This window comes from Orbicella faveolata, unplaced genomic scaffold (genome assembly GCF_042242905.1).
Source record: "Orbicella faveolata isolate gen_17 unplaced genomic scaffold, um_ofav_v1 contig_47, whole genome shotgun sequence".
In the NCBI taxonomy this organism is placed as follows: domain Eukaryota; kingdom Metazoa; phylum Cnidaria; class Anthozoa; order Scleractinia; family Merulinidae; genus Orbicella; species Orbicella faveolata.
Window position 1 is genome coordinate 19,964,972 of NW_028301577.1, and position 21,810 is coordinate 19,986,781.

Sequence of the window (21,810 nt, forward strand, 5' to 3'; positions counted from 1 at the left end):
CTGCTTCGCAAGACTGCCAAAGCTGGAGACGATTTCTACTTGGGGCTCCTTGCTGAACGCAACACCCCATCACAAGGCATTGGAAGCAGTCCAGTCCAGAGGCTCATGAATAGAAGAACAAGAACTCTACTGCCTACAACTAGCACCCTGTTGGAGCCAAGGACACTCAACTCGGCTCACGAGAGAGAGAAATTGAAGGAAGTCCAGCAAAGGCAAGCCCGGTATTACAACACCAACGCCCGAGATCTACCCCCTCTGAGCGAGGGTGACACTGTGCGAATGAAGCCGTTTGTACTGGGAAAAAAGGAGTGGAAGAAGGGAGTTGTCGTGGAAAGGCTCGATGAAAGGTCATATGAAGTGGAGACAGGAGATGGGACGTCTTACAGACGAAACAGAGTTCATCTGAAGAGAACCAATGAGCTGCCTCCTGAGGTTACTACTAATTTACCACCACAAGTCTCAAACACTCCTGACACAACCGGTGACTCAACTTGTCAAGGAGAGTCAAGCAGCACCCTGGATACCGGTACTTCCTTTGTTGAACTCAACCGAGAGATAGCTGAGTCGGACTGTGGTGTGATAACAAGGACCCGCTCAGGACGGATTGTAAAAAGACCATCCTATCTCGCAGATTACAATACTTGACTGTCATGCTTCTTGGCCTCAGTTACTGAACCTTGAGTACTGAACACTGAACCTAACTTTAGCATCGCATGTTTGATTAGTTTGTTGAACACTTGTTATGGTTCACTATTATTGAACATTGACATTTGAATACTAAAGAGACTTAATAGAACTTGCTGTGTGGCTACAAGGTCAGGCCCATGATCATTGGACTTTGAAGGGGTTATAGACATTGAACACTTGCCAATGAACATTTATTATGCTAGATTTGCATGGCTCATTATTTTCTTATTTTATTTTATTTCATATTTCATTTTTACTTGCTTTTTCTATATTGGGGGAGATGTGACATGTTGCGTGACATATCGTTACATCGTTACGTCATTTAGTTCCCGTATGTTAGATGGCGTCAGTTCCATGTGGACTTCACTTGAAATAAAGCCTGTGCTTGTGTTTTCTTGCCGGACTTCTGTTGTCCCGTCTTTCTTGAGTTAGCTGATTGATACATATGTCACTATATCCATGTCGTGCGAACAACATTGACATAACAAAAAACATAACAAAGAACCAATCAGATCGGCGCAAGAATTGTCGAACCCAGTCCACCACCACCACTATTTTCAAAATGGCGGCGTCAATCAATTGGTGTGGCCCGTGAGATCAAGAAAGTTAATCCCGTTTAGCTGAAATGATATTTTCGATCACCCAAACTCAGTTCTCTGACGAGGTTGTGGTACTAGCCGTGTGCTGTCCTGGCTTCTAGTTCAAAGATCGGACGCACCCACTATTTCATGTTCTTCTAGCGTTGTTTTCCCTTTGTTTTCGCAAAGGAAACATGCAGGTGACCAGAATAAAGAGAAACAACTAGTTATACTATATATGATGTTGCAAGTGTTATAAAGAGGTTTTGTTGTTAAATGTTTACAATGCAATAGTTAAATAGAAAGCAGAAAATGAAAAGCAAATCTCAAACTGTAATAATCTGCCTTAATCTCATCATGACAAATTAAAACCTTTAGTGACAAGAACATTGTTCATTAAAAACATTCTAGGAGCACGAATTTGTATTTCACTGAGTTTGTACATTTTGTGATATTTTTCTGTGCAAGATTATTTGACACATCGAACAATAATGCCAGGTTTAAGAAATTCCCACAAAGATTAACGGAGAAAAGTAGGTTGGTAGTGTAAATGATCAATTGCAATATTTTATATAAAAAAGACGTAAACATTGTAATTTTGCGTAATGAAGGTTGTCTGTATAATGTAAGTTCAGTCCTGTAATTAATGAATGTTATTAACATATATATTTTAAATAAATCAACTAGGGGTTATTATACGCAAACGATGCAAACAATGCTAAGCACCAGAAGCGCATTCTCCAGTTGTGCTCAGTCTACCCTCACAGTTACAGTACAAGTTAATTTTTATATCTCATTCACAAACACTCCAAGTAAACAGAAGTGTAGCAGCTCTCGTAAGCTGCTATTGTTTTATTATTGTATCAGGTGTTATTGTTTTAGGGCTAGGTGCATTGTTTCTGTTGTTTGTTCTGTTGTTCTCTTAAAGGGTATCGAGCCATTCATGTGAGACCCAGCGAGAGCAGCTACCCGACCCGAAATAAAACACGCCCTAAGACAAAATTGACCACTGTTGTATTGGGAAAACTAGTCTAGTATTTATTGCTTCCCCTAATAATATAAGTGTTTCTTGTCAACTTTGTCGGTTGCTTTACGGTAACTACGCTCCCTGCATGAGTATGGTTTCAAACCAGATGGATATATTTTATAAGAATATCGAGGCAGAAATTTGCAAAGGTTTCAAGAATATATCAAGACTAAACTCGAGACCGAGATTTTTAAAAGAAAGCGCAATTTTGTAAGTTGAAAATTTGTAAATAGAATTATATGTTTTAAACTAAACCATATAAATTTTTTCCTTTCTCTAAACGGCAAAACTATAGCAAAGAAGCAACGAAAACAGCACTTGGCGTATGTTCGATGCTAATAACATTTCTGCAAGAAGTTATGTGCGTCATATCAGGCATTAATGCCTGCAGGCTGGCTCCAAAATTACTTTAATACCATCCAGACACCAAATACATTCGAAAACAGAAATGCCATACGCAATAATCTAAGAATATTCACAAGAATATTTTCAGTCTATAAGGTAAAGGTAAAGTCTGTATACGAGCCAAGTGGCCCACCAGGCCGGAGCTTATCCCGGTTTCCTTAGCATGAAGAGACTAGGAGTATTTCTACTCCCCCCTGGATGGGATGCCTCCCACTTTTCAGTCTATAAAAATCGGCAGAAAAATAAGAACATCCAGCCTGGGCCGCAAAACAATATTCTTATAAAAAAAAGAGTGTAACCCGTAGGAAACTTATTTTCTACTCTATTTTTCTTGGTACAATATTCCTGGGAAGATCCGACTGGTATTAAGGAAGGCGTGACCACACACTCTCTTAGCGTGACTGGTCACACCAACTGAGTTCGTGATGGCTTCCAGTAATCTTTTATTTAAATTTTTGAACCCACCGCTGTCTCGAGTTGCCACCCACTTTTTATCACAAATCTACGCTGTCTAACAACCTCAAACGCTCCTGGTTTAAACTACGTTGATTTCAGTCGAGAAATCATGTCCGTCGTCGAGAGAAACTGGCAAACAACAAGACCCACCATCAGAGAAAGAAACAAGTTTATGTTCAATAACGATCTCTTCAGCGATGTGAAGTTTCTCGTCAAAAGAGCCGATGACGAAAGTGAAAGTAAACAAGTGATTCCAGCTCACAAGTTCGTGCTGTCGATTAGCAGTCCTGTGTTTGAAGCCATGTTTTACGGTGAGCTGGCGGAGACTACAGACACTATTGAAGTGCCTGACTGTGAGTATGACAGTCTGTTGGAGTTGTTTCGTTACATGTACAGTGATGAAGTGATCTTGAGCGGAAGTAATGTGATGGGAGTGTTGTATTTGGCGAAGAAATACATGGTGCCTTCACTGGCTAATAAATGCACTGAATATCTGCATAATAATTTAGATCCGTCGAATGTTTTCAACATCTTGCCATCTGCCCTGAAATATGAAGAGAAAACCCTGGCGTATCGATGCTGGGAAGTGATCGATAAACAGACAGAAGAGGCTGTAAAATCGGATGGTTTTGGGACAATTAAGAGGGCCTTACTTGAAGGAGTAGTCGAGCGTGACACTCTGACGATCAAAGAGATAGAGCTGTTTAAAGCTGTTGACTTTTGGGCGACGAAGGAATGTAACAGACAGCGGCTAACGGTAAATGGTGCAGCAAAAAGAAGAGTTCTTGGAGAAAGCCTAGTCAAGGCATTGCGTTTTCCAACAATGGATCAACGAGATTTCGCGAGTGTGGTTTTGGACAGCAAAATTTTAACCTTAGACGAAATCACCTGTATCATCAAAGATCTCAATTCAGTCTCTAGTTCTCTGGAGATGTTTCCAAAAACAAAAAGATGTGGTTTTATTTCACGATGTAATAGATTTGGCTGGCCTACCTATGGATTAGATTATTTTAGAGCCTCGAAAGATGCCATCAGTTTGTCTGTAGACAAAGATATCGTGCTTCACGGAGTGTGCTTATTTGGCAGACAATACTGCGTATTCTGTAGACCTTGAAGTTATAGACTCCAAAAATAAATCAGTTTCGGTGTCTCTACATGGAAAATTTTACTCAGAGGAATTACAGGCCAGGCAATATACTTATTATGGTTTTAAAGTGTCTTTTGGCAAAATCATTTTAAAGAAAAACACGAGGTACGACATAACTGCTAGGATATTAGGGTCTTCTTCGCTACGCGGAGAAGGCGGTGTCAGTTCTGTCCAATGTTCAGGAGTAACATTCACATTTATGAATAGTGAATACTCAAGTAATGGAACGAGCGTTTATAGCGGTCAATTTTCCGAATTGTTGTTTTCTCTTTAAGAACAATAAACATTTCGTCCATTTGTCGCAGACGTCAAGATAACGAGACGTGGATAACGAGTTTTCAATCTTAAAGTGGCTCGTACCAGTTTTCAGGTTTTTGACGGCTCATAACTTTGTAAGAATAGAAAAAGGTAGACCAGGGCCACTGTAATATTTCTGTAGGTTTGGATTATAAAATTTATACTTGACCTAAATCAGCTGTTATTTTGTAGTCAGTAGTTACCATGGCGACATTCCAAAAGGATTTTCCAGACCTGATTTTTCGCTTAAGTCATTAATAACTTAAAAATTAACCCTGTGACCCCGAGTTTTTTTTTCAAACAATAGCTTTTGGCATCTGAAAAGGAAAATGCGCAACAATTTTAAAATAATTTTACGGAGCCGATTTCTTGTAAACTTGGAAAAACGGCAATAAATAACAATTAATAAAAAACGGCAAACAATAAAAAGAAGGGGTAACCGGGCTTGTTTTCATGTAAAAGCCTTCGCGAGTTCCGTTATTTCTACACGCGTAGACACGCATTCGAAAATCCAGACTTTACAAGATTAGCAGTTGCTCTTCAGCTGTTTTGACTACCGCTGACTGCTTCGTGTACCCGCGCGGGCGAGTGGGCTCCGAACAGGCGTTTTGTTTTGTTTGCTGCTAAAACATCATGTTCAGTTGTAGTTGTCGTTAAAGACAACCTCCTGGACTTACTCTGAGGGATTTTTACACAAATTCTCTGTCCATTCTCCATACTTACATCCACTTTGCGAGTCCTTTACCCGCTCCCGGTGGCAGCCACGATCAATCGAGTTGCCTTTGAAATTTGGGAAACATTGAATTCCCGAAACATTTTTTCTTAAATACACAGAATTGACCAAAGTTGTTCTAGCAGCTAAAGCCTCCATTAAATGCGAATTTCGTCTCCAACAGTCAACATGTCCATAAGTAACGAAACGCGAAAAAAGCCTTTTGGTCTTTCGGGTTTTAAATCTCGCGCCTCTATTGTGCGTGTTACTCACGCGTGACGCACGATGGTGATCTACTCCCCGCGCTAGAAAACTGGTACCAACCACCTTAAAGTGCCACTAACCCCCCAATTTTTTTTTTGTTAATATAAATTTCCTTTTTCTCCTGATCACCACTGCGAAAAAATTATCGTTTTAGCTATTTTCGTTAATTTTCTATGAATTTTTAAAGTTTGTAAATTTGCCCTTTTCCATGTTCACGACCGAGGGATAGCGGAGAATGGGACCAGTTGGCTTCTGACGTCACTTCGGGAATAACAATATTTTGTTTCTGAGAAGAATGTATACGAACATGCGATAGTGTGTGTCAAAATCGTTGCAGAATGCAAGGACGATATGTTGTTGGAGGCTTTAGCAATACAGGATGCGTAGAATAGAGTACTGCTCTTCATTACCGCTATCTTGATGACACTCTACCAGAAACGAGAAAAAGACCAAAGAAGTGGGTTGATCTGTGCGAAGCTAAAGCCGGGGAGCCATTAAGGATTTCTTCGATCACGGAGGGGGACATGGGGGGAGGGGGGGGGGGGGTCTGAACACCGCAACACCGTAAAAAAAAAAATTAACGAACACCGCATCACCGCAAGAAAAGTCAACGAAACACCGTCACCGCAACTCGTATTTTTAGCGCCACGATTCGTTCATCTACACTTAAAACAATACTTTTATATCTCAACAATTTTCCACAAAATAAACACATCACAACGCTTTTCATTGCGCATGTGTCGATACTGCTGATGCCTGTAAATCAGTTTTCTTGCTCTTGTGAAGAAACCTTGCGGGAAGCTAGGAAGCAGACGAGATCCCTCCCTTCTTTTACAGGTACTTCGCTCACTTTTCTTTGGGTATAAACCCACAGACTGAAGCCTTATCTTGACTGGAAGTATAGCTTTCGGGAGCTAGCTGCGTTTGCGTTCGATATCGATAATCGTTTGAAAAAATAGAATGTCAAGAAAGTCGCAGGACCTGGGAGTGGGTATAGACCGGTATCAGAATGACCTCTAGACGAAGCCGAATAGCAAAAGGCAAAAAAAAAAGTAGTAAACGTGTGTAATTTACAAAGCTTCCTTAGCTTAGAAAGCCTTCTTTCTCCCCTGCCAACGCCACATCTGAATATATTTTGTTGCGGGTAGTTTTCGCCACCTTTTCCTTTTTTTGCGTAGAAACAAGCTGCGCAGTCAATAATACATTATATTCGGCCTTGGCGTTTCCAGAATTTCCAGGATTGTTTCTGTCCTCGCTCCTCCACGTGTCTACCGAACACTGAGCTGCGGGTGGCAGAGGTCGAGTTACTTGTCAAGTTACGTATAAATTAAAACAGCTTCGGATTGGTAGCCGAAGCACATTGAAGATTGACTAGAAAGTGATGGTCTGTATTTTGTTACAAATTATTAACCTCAATGGTACGTGTTTTTCATAAATTAGCATGGATTAACGAAGTTTACATGCTAAATTTAGGTCAGGTTTAGGTTTGAGAATGGTAAATCAAAAAACCCCAGCACCGCAAACAATTTCATTTCACCGAACACCGCAGCATGAAAAACACAAACATCGCACACCGCAGGGTTTGAGATCATCGCAACACCGCAAGTTGAGATTTTATTCACCGCATCACCGCACTAAGAAAACATCAACACCGCAACACCGCAAATCCCCATGTCCCCCGTCATCACGGGTTCGCCGCTACTGTAAAAACCTAGAGATTTTCATGGCCTGTATATTCTTCTCTATCTCTAGTGGAAAGCTTGAAATTGTCAAGGTGCTGCATAAGACACGAATGTGGGATAAGCTGGAAGCGACTGACTATCTCGAGCGCGAACGATCCTCCGACGCGAGTCCCAGACGAAACTATAGGTGACGAAATTACACGGTAAATTAAACGCATCGCGTTTTGAACTAGAGACTTGCCTAGACGAATAGTAAACTAAACGTACGTTCTCCAACGACGCGAAGAAGATTGTTGAGACTTCGAACTGGTGAACTAGCTATGCATTTGTGGATTTTAATAAAAACACACGCACGCCGAAGGTCGCCTATAATCTGGCCGTGTTTTCTCAATGGCCATTCCGAATACAAAATTGTTTTGCTCTTTGAGTTTCGTCGTTGAGGAACGAAATACATTTAAATTACAAACTTAGAATGGATCAAGCATTTACAAATATATGACGAAAGTGAAAGAAACGATTAAGATTCGACCCTGTAGCTACCGACGGAGATTGTTGTGCTGCAAGAAGAATGCACTTGTCAGTCAACCGAAACGCAAACTAATAAGCAGTAATAAGTCGAGGACTCCCAGGTTATTAGCGTGCGTAAAATGGACATTTCATTCAAAATAACAGTGAAGTAGAAATGTATTCATTTAACTGAAAGTATACTGGACCTCTTTTCAAGATCTTGTCGAAGGATTTTCCATGATTTCACTTGTACGAAATATGCAAATTTGCGTAGCTTGTGTTCGTACACAGTAATTATGCATATACGACGGTCGGTCGACAATAACGAAGCGAAAAGTTACCTCACCTTCGAATATTGTTCGCCGACATCTCTGCCTATCTCTTATGTTAAAACTATTTTCAATCATTGATCTGAAGAGGTAGGCAGGAGTGGAGTACGACTGCATCGCATTTTAACTTGTATTTCGGGGGAAATCAATATTTGAATGTAAAAGTGTTTTGTCACTCCGAAATTAGGCTACGAGTAGTCTCTCTTTCGCTTAGTCCGTCGTGCGTGACTTTTCTCACGGTTTTCTTTCGCGTCACGCACGATGGACTAAGCGAAAGAGGGACTACTCGTAGTCTACTCCGAAATTTGCACGTTCTGTTAAGTCAAATTACCAACTCTTCGTGTTCATTGGCATCTTTGTAACTCTTTACGAGCTGTAAGCTAACTCTTCAGTCATTGTTTGTACCTTTATAACCCAAATAGACCACCAAATTGTCGATCCTGGTCTAAATATAATTATACAACACGGCGATCTCGACTGGCGACCCGCACTTCGACATGGAAAAAATATGTACTTCGCAGCCGTCCAAATCGTAGCTAGACTCCAAATTGTAATGTTAGTTGACACAGTTCTTTCACTTGATGTTCTTGTCCAGTTTTGATAAAATATGAATCACAAATAACCCGAAAATGTTTTGACTGCCCTCGAAGCTCAGTCAAAAGTCTCTTGAGTGTTTTAGCCCGGTTCCCGAAGTGACGTCACTAGTAGCCCGACCCAGATCCTACTTAGCGCGGTCGTGAACATAGAAATTACATGTTTAAACGCCTGTAGAAACGCAGGGATTTTTTCAATCGAGATAATTTTTTCGCTGAAGTAATCAGGGAAACTAGTAGATTTTATTAAATGAAAAAGAAAAATTGGGGTTTGTGGCACTTTAAGAAACGACCGCTTTTAGATAAAAAGTTGAACCAGTTCACCTGAAAACTAACATGCATCAAAAGCTATGTATGTCAGTATGTACTTAGGTTTAAAATGAAAGAATATAGTCGAGCAATAATTTTAGGCAAATATAAGCTCTGTTGTAACAGATTGCTTATCAATAAAAATGAATACCTTATTGGTAATTAATTTCGCGGGACTTTAACTTCGCGATTTTCGCGATTGCAAAGAAACCGTGAAATTAAAGACCCGCGAATTAAAGTCCCCACGAAATTTAACACCCATAAAGAAAATTCAAATCACAGAAAACAATGATTAGCATGTAATAACAACAACGTATACAGGACGTGCTTCGAAAAATACACAACCTATTAACTGGTTTTAATGGTAAGTTACATTTTTATCTTCTGTTGTTAAGTAACGCTATAATTTTTAAAAATGCGTTTTGCTTGTTCCAGTTAATCTACAAATTTTAAAAAATTTAGACTTTTGAAAAATTAAATGAAGCTCAGAACGCATAAATCGCGAAATTTAATGCCTTTTTTTCATATTTGCCCATTGAAATCGTGAAAATAAAACCTCGCGAAATACTGTCTCGCCAAATTCGCGAAATTAAATACCAATAAGGTATAAGAAAGTTGTATTTAAACGGCGAGGAAACCGAGTGTGACTGTCAGGGTGAGGGTATATACGTATTTCTGAAAGGAACTGTTGTTGGTGACTGACGTTTCAACCCTGAGCAGAAGTCATCAGTCAGAGTCAAGTGAATAGTGTTTATAAGTCGATGGTGTTATAAGTCTGGTCCTTTCAAAGGAACCAATAATAAATCATAATCATTGTCAAAGCAGTCTGTGGATTCGCTACTCTTTGCCTCGTGGACTTACAATTACTTTAACAGTTGATTGTCAATAAGGAGACACAAGTACATAACTAAACAAACGTCAATTTCTCAGTTCTACTCTAGTTCACCTGTTTTTTTTTATATGATCGTATATTTTCATTTAAATCCAGAAGAACTCACACGTGAAAACTTGCCATCTGTGCAGGCTACATGTTGTGCTTCTATCGTTCACAAGCACTTCAAATAAATCACACCCTGAGACATAATTGACCACTCTTGCATGCAATTGTTATTATCCCAAAACGTTTTCTTATTTTATAGTCTTAAAAAACGTTCCTTCAGTGTAATCCTTCATTGCATTTTTAAAGCTTTTCTGAAGAGGAAAAGCCTGACGGGTAACTTGAAAACACATGCGTGACAAACAGATAGCAATACGTTCTGAACGCGGCAGTGACACATTGTCACGCTAAACCTGATATGTCTTGCAGATAAAGCCAAAAATCATTATTCACGGGATACTGTTTGATCTGAAAGAAAATTCCTACTGCAGCTCAGCGCACTAAATACGCTTATTTCTTTCCTCGTCAGTTTATCCTTACAACTGCTCGTGCGTAGTTTCTGTTTACAAACTTCCGCATTCATCATGCGCTCAGGAACATTATATTAACCGTTCTGAAAAGTGTCAGCTGAAAACAAGCGTTGTTTACAGAATTTATTGCTCTAACAACAAGCTCCCTATGCCCGTGTGTTAAATTTCGAACCAGAAAAGTAAAAAGACATTAACTTCTTCTCTTTTCCTGTTCACTTTTTTTAAATCTCACGGTAGGCCTAACCGTAGAAATAAAGCTGCATTATCTCCGGTGTAGTGTCGACAGGGCCATCGTTTGACTAAAATTGTTGTTTTAAAAAAATTGTCAGTTAGGGTTATCAGTAATGCGCTAGTGAAAATCGACTTTAAGGTGATTCCTCAGAAATAAAATAGCCGAAGAATTTTTTTGAAACTTTCCCTGAATGTTCCCTACAAGGCACTGTATCGAAAAATACAATTAAAAGGATAGACCACCATTATCGCTAAAGAGAGATGATGGGCCAATCTTACCCCATTTATGCCTAATCACGCGCGTTTCATCAGTTGACGTCGAATTTTGCGGTAGCTGAAAGCAAACGTTATTAAAGAAATACTTGTAAAAATCTTGATAGGTAGAAAGTATCGGCCACATAGAAAATGCAATCGCATAAGTGATATATTTATGGCAAAATCACAATTCTAAATGACATTGACTCAAAACGTTCCTAAAATCGTTGTTTTCAAGGTCATATTCGCATCCTCGTGTATCGCTTTTGTGCTCTCCTTTAACTAGATCTTTTTTCCTTCCGAACAACTTTTTTCTCAATTTTTTAACTTAAAGAGGATAATTTGTATACCAAGATTATGCAATGAGAAATATAGGTCACAATGCTCGTTTAAGAGAAAACGAGCATTTATTTCGCCGTCGAGCTTAACTTGAGGGAAAATCTCTTACGTTGTGTAAGTGTGCGCGCGCTAATGACGCGAAAATCGTGCGTAGTAGGGATGCGCAATACAATACTGAGGAATCACCTGAAAAGTTCTTGGTTATTAGACTGTATAGACTCAAGTTTTACATTTTACCAGAATTCACGCTGTTCTTAACTTCCTCTAGTGACTTTCTGCAATCTGCGGGGTTCTTAGCATGTTTTTAAAATTTGGTTCAATCTCAGCCTCAAAGCTCTTCTGAAAAAGGTTCTAACAAAAAATATAATATTTGCTTGTAAATAGGTTTTCTGTGTCTTAAGTTTCGGTTTAAGGTGGCCGAACACAGTTTTCAAGTGCCTATGCCTAATTCACCATTACTTTTAAACTATTTATGCCTTGGCGCCCGTTTTTTGCACGAGTCAAGGTTAACCACAGAAGGGTTTATTCTCGCATTTTGGCTAAGGTGTGTCCTGTTGCCATGGCAACGGGGCTGGTTAAAAACAAGGCTTAAAAAATGGTTTTTGTTTATTTAAAAAAAATCCATTCGTTAGATTTTTTTCATCATTTGCCCACTACGAATTGACATTAAATCCCTTCTGTCAACACTGTTCTAATAAAAGTTTGACATAGACGATTTTCGTAATTCGCCGTAAATCATTTTCACTGCATGTGCTGTATTATTAAAAATTCCCTATGTCAGAATTCAGATTTTTTTTGATAAATCATTCACGTGGTTTCTGAACTATTTTTCTGAACCACCTTGAGGTGGCCGAACACAGTTTTCGCGCCCACTTTTGCTGATGCAATTTAGCGCGCGCACAAGGATTGCAAAAAAAAACAAACATGCCGTCAATAGAGCGATCATTTTATTTACTCAACACCCGCACTATCTGTGCTATTTTTCTCTATAACTGAACGCAGTGTATTGATGGCTTTAGTCTCTTATTACAAAGATATGTTAGAAAAGGTAACGATGCAAAGAACCCAGCAATTCTCAACTTTTTCTTTGTTACCGAAGGAACCCAGTTAAATGGAGCGCATGCGTAGTAAGTCAAAAAATTGCGATTGAATGAAATATTGCACTATCGGAAATACACCTATTTCTCGAGAACCACTCATTAGAATTTCACGAAATTTGACACGAAAATACTTTAGGAGATAAGTAACTGGAGTATCGAAAATAATCGAACTTTAACAAAGGAAATTCTAGATATTCCAGTGAACCTTCAACAAGGGATAATTAAAGATCTCTCTGTTAAATTATTAGCAAAATGGTGTTACCTTGTGAGAATCATTACAAGCTTGTTGCATGCAAATTATAGAGAAAATCTAATGACTAGATTTTCTACAAATAAACAAAACCGATTTAAAGGCCTGTTTATATTTATTCATGTTGCCATGGCAACGGCACACATGTCAGCTTAACCATCAAAAAACCAACGTTTGTGTTGTTAACTTGGCTGCTGCCATTTTTGGCGACCGAGGGATCAAGGGTTTTAGAAAAAAGTTGAATGAAACACAGGTATCAAAAACTGTGTTCAGCCACCTTGAGGTATCAATAATTTATCAGTGCCTTTAAACATTGGGGAGAGTAGATTGGAATAAGCATTAACCACCTCTTGGGTTTGAACGGGGATCATGTGACCAGCCCAGCCATGTAGGCTACAGTGTTATCTCGATTTCATCTGCAGTAAAAGCATGTTTTTCATCCTTCCTCCTTCTCATATCCTAGCCGCTTGTATTTGTACGTGTTCAGTGCCCACACCTTCACTGGGCCAAACCATATATGAAGGATTTATTTTGATGAATTTGATATTTTATTAAAGCAGCTATGAGTCTTACCCACAACCATATTACTTCAATCTCATGTCTGGTTTTTGTTTCCAGTAAACAAAGCTCAGGCCAGGCGACTCAAGGCCTGTTATTTAGTCATTAGCAATAGCGATCAACATCTGATTTCTCCGTGCCGCGACATCAAGTACAAATAATGGGAAAATAGTGGTGTATCAATTAAGAAACCCAGTTTGGGTTGATATAAAACCAGAACTAGAATAATAACAATGACAATGACAACAACGACACAGGAAAAATGTACGTCATAATCTTGAGAGTTCAAGGATTGAATGTAATGAAACTAAATTCCATTAGTTGTTTTGGAGGTGAGAACAATCGTCGTTCATTTTACAAAAGTTCGCCTATTGAAATAAATTACAACAACAAAGCTCTCAGCATTATTTCACTTTGGCTGCAAGTCTAAATTACACTTTGTTTAATTGGTTTATTATTACTCTGCTTATAATCCTAATTGTATCAAAAACTGACAGCACAGCAACGCATAGAATACTGGACATCGTTAATTATTCAGAAAAACTAAATGAGGCACGTTACACTATGTATGCACAAAGCTTGCATTTTCACGGACGTATCAATGATTTGGACGAATAACCAGACTACCCTAATACTCCAATACTTTCTAGAACAACGCGCTTTACTTGTAACGCATGCGCAGAAGACTAGTCTACGTTGCTGTCTATTAATTGGAAGATGCAGTACATACGCGACCACACCCGAATGTCGCAAGCTTTTCTTTGTGATATAAAGACTGGGTCACACTTGCGGCTTTATCACCTTTATGTCGTTACGTTTGCAATGTGAACATGCTGACGTAATATCACGACAGCATGAAAATAACGACATAAAAAAACGCTGATCTTTTCCTTATGTCATTATATCCATGTCGTGCGAACAACATTGACACTATAACAACATAACAAAGAATCAATCAGATCGCCGCCGGAATTGTCGAACCCAGTACACCACCAGCACTATTTTCAAAACGGCGGCGACAATCAACTGGTGCGGCCCGTGAGATCAGGGAGGTTAATCCCGTTTACCTGAAATAATATTTTCGATCACCCAAACTCAGTTCTCTGACGAGGCGGTGGTACTAGCCGTGTGCTGTCCTGGCTTCTAGTTCAAAGATCGGACGCACCCACTATTTCATGTTCTTCTAGCGTTATTTTCCCTCTGCTTTCGACACACATACATAGCAAAGGAAACAGGTGACCAGAATATAGAAAATCATCAAATACTGGACCAATAGTTATACTATATACGCTGTTCCAAGTGTTGTAAAGGGGCTTCGTTGTTAAATGTTTACAATGCAATCGTGTAAAACAAAGCAGAAAATGGAAAGCAAATCTCAAATTGTAATAACCTACCTTAATCTCACCATAAGATATTGAAACCTTAAATGACAAGAACATTGTTTACTAAAAAATGTTTAGATTTATCAAGGAGCATGAATCTATATTTCACTGTGCCTGCAGATTTTGTGATATTTTTCTGTGTAAGATTATTTGCCTCATGGAACAACTGAATAATGCCAGGGATAAGAAATTCGCACAAAGATGAACGGAGAAAAGTAGGTTGGTAGTATAAATGATGCATTGCAAAATTTTATGAAAAAAAAAAAGACGTAAACAATGTAATTTCATGTGATGAAAGTTGTCTGTGTAATGTAAGTTCAGTCCTGTAATTAATGAATGTTATTGAGATACATATTTTCAATAAATCAACTGGGGATTATAATACGCAAACGATGCGAACAAAGCTAAGCGTCGGAGGCGCATTCTCCAGTTGTGCTCGGTCTACCCTCACAGTTACAGCACAAGTTAATTTTTATATCATGGATCTCATTCACAAACACTCCAAGTAACTAGGAGTGTAGCAGCTCTCGTAAGCTGCTATTGTTTTATTATTGTAGCTGCTGTTATTGTTTTAGGGCTAGGTGCATTGTTTCCGTTGTTTGTTCTTTTGTTCTCTCAAAGGGTATCGAGCCATTCATGTGAGACCCTACGAGAGCTGCTACTCGAACCCAAATAAAACACGCCTTAAGGCAAAATTGACCACTGTTGTATTGGGAACGCTAGTCTAGTATTTACTGCTTCCCCTAATAAATGTTTCTTGTCAACTCTGCCAGTTGCTTTACAGTAACTAGGCGTTCCTTGCATGAGTATAATTTCAAACCAGACGAATATATTTTATAAGAATATCGAGGCAGAAATTTGCAAAAATGTCAATAATATATCAAGACTAAACTCGAGGCCGAGATTTTTAAAAAAACATAATTATGTAAGTTGAAAATTTGTAAATACAATTATATGTTTTAAACTAAACCATATAAAATTTTTCCTTTCTCTAAACGGCAAAACTATAGCAAAGCAGCAGCAAAAACAGCAGTAACTGTATGTTCGATGCTAATAACATTTCTGCCAGACGTTATGTGCGTCATATCAGTCTTTATTACCTGCAGGTTGGCTCCAAAATTACTTTAACACCATCCTGACACCACATACATTCGAAAACAGAAATGTCATACGCAATAATCTAAGAATATTTTCAGTCCAAAATCGGCAGAAAAATTAGAATATGAAGCCTGGGCGGTAAAAACAATATTCTTATAAAAAAAAAAAGAGTATAACCCGGAGGAAACTTATTTTCTATTCATTTTTTTTTTGATACAATATTCCTGGGAAAATCCGACTGATAATAAGGAAGGTGTGACCAAACATTCTCTTAGCGTGACCGGTCACACCAACTGAGTTCGGCGTGGCTTCCAATTAAGTAATTTTATATTCAAATTTTTGAAACCACCGCTGTCTCGAGTTGCCACCCACTTTTCATCACGAATCTACACGGTCTAGCAACCTCAAACCCTCCTGGTTTAAACTACGGTGATCTCAGTACAGAAATCATGTCTGTCGTCGAGAGAAACTGGCAAACAACAAGACCGACCATCAGAGAAAGAAGCAAGTTTATGTTCAACAACAATCTCTTCAGCGATGTGAAGTTTCTCGTCAAAAGAGCCGATCACGAAAGTGAAAGTAAACAAGTGATTCCCGCTCACAAGTTCGTGTTGTCGATTAGCAGTCCTGTGTTTGAAGCCATGTTTTATGGTGAGCTGGCGGAGACTACAGACTCTATTGAACTGCCTGACTGTAAGTGCGACAGTCTGTTGGAGTTGTTTCGTTACATGTACAGCGATGAAGTGAACTTGGGCGGAAGTAATGTGATGGGACTGTTGTATTTGGCGAAGAAATACATGGTGCCTTCACTGGCTGATAAATGCACCGAATATCTGAAAGATAACTTAGATCCATTAAACGTTTTTACCATCCTGCCCTCTGCTCAGAAATATGAAGAGAAAAACCTGGTGGATCAATGCTGGGAAGTAATCAATAAACAAACAGAAGAGGCGTTGAAATCAGAGTGCTTTGAGACCATTGAGAGGTCCTTACTTGAAGTAGTAGTCAAGCATGACACTTAAACGATCAAAGAGATAGAGCTGTTTAAAGCTGTTGACTTGTGGGCAACAAAGGAATGTGAAAGGCAAGGTTTAGCAGCAGATGGAAAAACGAAAAGAAGAATTCTTGGAGAAGAAATAATTAAGGCGATACGCTTCCCAATAATGGATGAAAAAGAATTCGCTAGTGTGGTTTTAGACAGTAAAATATTAACACAAGAAGAAATCGTCAGTGTTATCAAACATCTCAATTCAGTCCCGAGTTCTCCAATGGTGTTTCCAAAAACTGAAAGATCTGTTTCAACCGGTGACATACAACGATGCTGCAGATTTAACTCGCTATCAGATTGCAGATTGCAATATGACCCCTCGAGAGGTGAAGATTGTATCGTATTTTCAGTAGACAGAGATATCAAGCTACTCGGAGTGTGCTTATTTTGTGGTGAGAATAATACTTATACGGTAGACTTAACGGTAGGGATGTGTAGAGGTGGTAAATTTGCAATTAGAGCTTGGCGATTTTCCTCGGAGCTGTTACAGGGGGAAAAATGTAACTATTTTTATGAGTCTTATCCACAACCATATTACCACAATCTCATGTCTGGTTTTAGTTGCCCAGTCAACAGAGCTCAGACAAAGGAGGCTCAGGGCCTGTTATTTGTTCATTAGCAACAACGATCGACATCTGATTTCTCCGTACGCATCAGAAAACCATTCCGTACAGATGATGAGAAAATAGTAATGTATCAACTAACAAAGCCAGTTTGGGTTGACATACAACCAGAATTAGGATAATAACAATGACAACGGCAAAGGAGAATTGACATCATAATCTTGAGAGTCCGAGGATTAAATGTGATGCAACTCAAGTTCAGCAGTTATTCTAGACGTGAGAACAATCGTCGCTCATGTCACAAAACGTTTGCCAATTGAAATAAAATTACAATAACAAAGCTCTGAGCATTGCTTCACTTTGGCTACAAGTCTAAATTCCACTTTGTTTTATTGGTTTATTATTACTCTGCTTATAATCCTAATTGTATCAAAAACTGACAGTACTGCATCGCACAGAATACTGCACATCGTTAACTATTCAAAACAACTAAAATGAGGCATGCTACACTAAATATGCACAAAGCTAAACCTCTTACATTTTCATTGACATATCAAAGATTTAGACAAATAACCAGACTACCCTAATGCTTCAACGTTTTCTAGAACAAAGCGCTTTGCTTGTAACGCATGCGCAGAAGACTAGTCTACGTTGCTGTTTACTAGATGGAAGATGCAGTACACACGCCACCACACCCGAACGTCGCGAGCTTTTCCTTGCCACAACCTCGTCATTTCTCTGACGAGGTTGGCACAACCTCCTTTCCTTACCACAACCTCGTCAGTTCTCTGACGAGGTTGTGGTACTAACCGTGTGCTGTCCTGGCTTCTAGTTCAAAGATTGCACGCACCCACTATTTCATGTTCTTCTAGCGTTGTTTTCCCTTTGTTTTCGACACTCATACATTGCAAAGGAAACATGCAGGTGACCAGAATATAGAGAAACAACTAGTTATACTATATATGATGTTACAAGTGTTATAAAGAGGTTTTGTTGTTAAATGTTTACAATGCAATAGTGTAATACAAAGCAGAAAATGAAAAGCAAATCTCAAACTGTAATAATCTGCCTTAATCTCATCATGACAAATTAAAACCTTTAGTGACAAGAACATTGTTCACTAAAAACATTTTAGGAGCACGAATTTGTATTTCTCTGAGCTTGTACATTTTGTGTACATTTTGTGATATTGTCCTGTGCAAGATTATTTGCCACATCGAACAATAATGCCAGGTTTAAGAAATTCTCACAAAGATTAACGGAGAAAAGTAGGTTGGTAGTGTAAACGATGAATTGCAATATTTTATCTAAAAAAGACGTAAACAATGTAATTTTAAGTAATGAAAGTTGTCTGTATAATGTAAGTTCAGTCCTGTAATTAAGGTTACCGTATACCTTCAGGGGTGTCTCACGTCCAAGCGATGTAGCGCGTCCGGTTTAAGCTGTAGATACCTAAGCCCCTATATCAAATTAAAGCTTATAGAGCTGGCTATCAAACCATACCAAAAATTTTGAAATAAAATGAACTGCCGAGTTTTTCACGGCCACTAAATGCGAGTGTCCTAATCACCTTTTGGAAGCTACAAGTCAAAGCGAATTTTGTTTTTCGCCAATTTATTTTTTTCCTCGGTTTCAGGACAAAAAGCGCTAAAAAAGCGTGTCTGCGTTTTGCCACAGACAATTGCAGTGAAAAGTTACAGAACATTTTCGAAATAGGATTTAAAAAATGTGAAGTGATCGTACAAAAATTGCTCTCGGAGAAAAAATATTTCGAAATAAACAATTCGCAGACACGTGTTTGTTTTTTATATGTTAATCTAGCTACTGTCCAAATTTGAGGGCAATCAAACAAATCCCCTTTGAGTTGTAACTCTTTAAAGTGTCTGCTTCAAGCGAAAAAATTTATTCGAGAAAACAGCGCTAAGAAAAATCTCTTGCTTCGCAAACAGACTCCGCCCACAAACGCCTTCAGCTGGGTTCTCAGATCACTGAGCCAATTAGCGCTTGGAAAATTTACTACCATTAACTCGCGGTGAAATTTACGCGTGAATCTCGAAAAAAGCCTTGTGTTTCGCAATGCGCTCAAGGCGGAGAGATGATTTTTCTGTAGCTCGGTTTTTCTTGAAGCTGGTCTGGCAAAATGGGGAAGACGAAAAAGGATACGAACGCTAGAGTGACTGGGAGACGAGAACAAACTGAACAAAAGAAAGCGCGGCGGAGCAAACTTGTGCATGGATTATATTCCAATGGATCTCAATGAGTTGGACGATTCATCGGTATCGGACTCAACAAAAGAGTCAATGTAAACGTCGCTGTTATAGCTGTCGAGTTCCCAAATTTTTACAGAACCTTTCTCTTCTCTTGACTCGATCTTTTTGCCCGCTTGATACGATAGCTATAGCTTCATCCGCGAGGCCAACTTTCGCTTCTTCACTCATTGACGAGTTTTCATTCGTTCTTCACTTTTTCGAACTGGTAAACAGAGTTTTCCGTGGTCCATGTTTACTTATAACTTAATAGAATTACATCTAATACGAAAAATGCTTGGATCTGAGTAGCCAGCCAATTCGTGGTATCCACATATTCCCGCGAAAGTAGTCTCGGTTGATTGCGTACACGTTATAGGGCTGTCAATCAAGAGGGAACTTTTACTTCCGGCCGTAACGTAAAACCTCCATTTCTCCGCCAATATTAAGTTTTTTTCAATTTTGTTTTCAGAAATTAGAGATTAATCTTAGACCATTACTTTGAACCAAAAATCCAAATTTGAAGAAAATTGCCGATCTGAAGGTATACTGTAACCTTAATGAATGTTATTAACATATATATTTTAAATAAATCAACTAGGGGTTATTATACGTAAACGATACAAACAAAGCTAAGCGCCGGGAGTGCATTCTCCAGTTGTGCTCAGTCTACCCTCACAGTTACAGTACAAGTTAGTTGTTATATCTCATTCACAAACACTCCAAGTAAACAAAAGTGTAGCAGCTCTTGTAAGCTGCTATTGTTTTATTATTGTAGCTGCTGTTATCGTTTTAGGGCTAGGAGCATTGTTTCTGTTGTTTGCTCTGTTGTTTCCTTGAAGGATATCGAGCCATTCATGTGAGACCTTACAAGAGCTGCTAACCGACCCCAAATAAAACACGCCCTAAGACAAAATTGACCACTGTTGTATTGGGAACACTAGTCTAGTATTTACTGCTTCCCCTAATAAGTGTTTCTTGTCAACTCTGCCGGTTGCTTTACAGTATTTCGAGTATTTCCCCTGATGAATAAAGTAGACAGTATTTACATTTCCGTTCCTTGGTTCAAACTCACTCTTATGGATCTTGCCTTCAGAGTACTTTTCCACCGATTCCAAACAATATTCGACCGGGTAAAGACTGAGCTATCTGTCGCGACTGGAACTAATCAACAAATGCAATCAAATACAGCTGTTCCCACTGTTGACATCCCAAAGCCAAGGCGATTCAAAGTCGTGTTCGTGAACATATAAAATAAACAAGGAAAATTTTGTGAGCTGAAAATTTGTAAATACAATACAATTTTATGTTTTTTAACTAAACCGTATAAAATTTTTGTTTTCTCTAAACCACTAGCCTTTCAGGCTGCAAACAACCAAATGGAACGACTGAACACCACAGCACAAAGAGTAGGCCTTAAGATCCATCCTGGTAAAACTAAAGTGATGCGGATCAATGCCATTTAACAAGGCGAGGTTCGTCTCGATCATTCGTACATTGAAGAGGTTGAAGAGTTTACCTACCTCGGTAGCGTCATGAATAAGACTGGAGGAACGGATAAAGACATAGCAGCAAGAAGAAAGAAAGCACAGCAAGCTTTTGCCATGCTTACACCAGTCTGGAGAAGCAAAGACCTGCGCACAGCTACCAAAATCAGAATTTTCAACACCAATGTTAAGGCAGTTTTACTGTACGGTTCAGAGACATGGCGAGTGACGACAGCTTCTACAAAGCAAGTACAAACATTCATCAACAAGTGTCTGAGGAGAATTCTGAGAGCATATTGGCCTGAGATGATTTCCAACAAAGATTTATGGATAAGAACTGGACAAGAGCCTATTGTTACCACCATAAAGAGAAGACGCTGGATATGGATTGGTCATACACTAAGGAAGGGTGAGAGAAACATAGCGCGCCATGCGATGGATTGGAATCCGCAAGGAACACGGAAACGTGGCAGGCCCAGAACTATATGGCGCTGAAGTATACAGAAGGACCTGAAGGAGATCAACATGACCTGGTGCGAAGCCAAAAGAGCGGCTCAAGACCGACAGAAATGGAAAGCAATTGTGGACGCCCTATGTCCCCCTTTGGGACAAAGAGGACTAGATGATGATGAAACCACTAGCCAAAAAGCAACAAAAACAGCACTAGCCGTCTGTTCGATGCTAATAACATTTCTTCAAGAAGTTATGTACGTCATATCAGGCTTTGATACCTGCAGGCTGGCTCCAAAATTACTTTAACACCATCCAGACACCAAATACATTCGAAAACAGAAATGTCATCGCTATAAACTAAGAATATTCACATGAATATTTTCAGTCTAAAATTGGCAGA

At 39.1% G+C, this 21,810-nt stretch overlaps 1 protein-coding gene and 2 pseudogenes across 1 annotated transcript; all 3 read left to right on the forward strand.

The window, feature by feature from the left end:
- The first annotated feature begins 3,143 nt into the window (after nt 1-3,143).
- Nucleotides 3,144-5,058, forward strand: LOC110066904 (BTB/POZ domain-containing protein 6 pseudogene; annotated as a pseudogene).
- A 10,897-nt stretch (nt 5,059-15,955) lies between these two features.
- Nucleotides 15,956-18,733, forward strand: LOC149097520 (BTB/POZ domain-containing protein 6 pseudogene; annotated as a pseudogene).
- Nucleotides 18,734-21,005: 2,272 nt separating this feature from the next.
- On the forward strand, nt 21,006-21,452 carry LOC149097521 (uncharacterized). The gene has a single exon (XM_089280406.1). The coding sequence runs from the start codon at nt 21,006-21,008 to the stop codon at nt 21,450-21,452; it is 447 nt and encodes a 148-aa protein (XP_089136532.1).
- The last annotated feature ends 358 nt before the right edge of the window (nt 21,453-21,810 follow it).

Bases quoted from the DNA above. Each gene is read 5' to 3' on its own strand.
- LOC149097521 (XM_089280406.1), top strand. From the start codon at position 21,006: ATGAATAAGACTGGAGGAACGGATAAAGACATAGCAGCAAGAAGAAAG.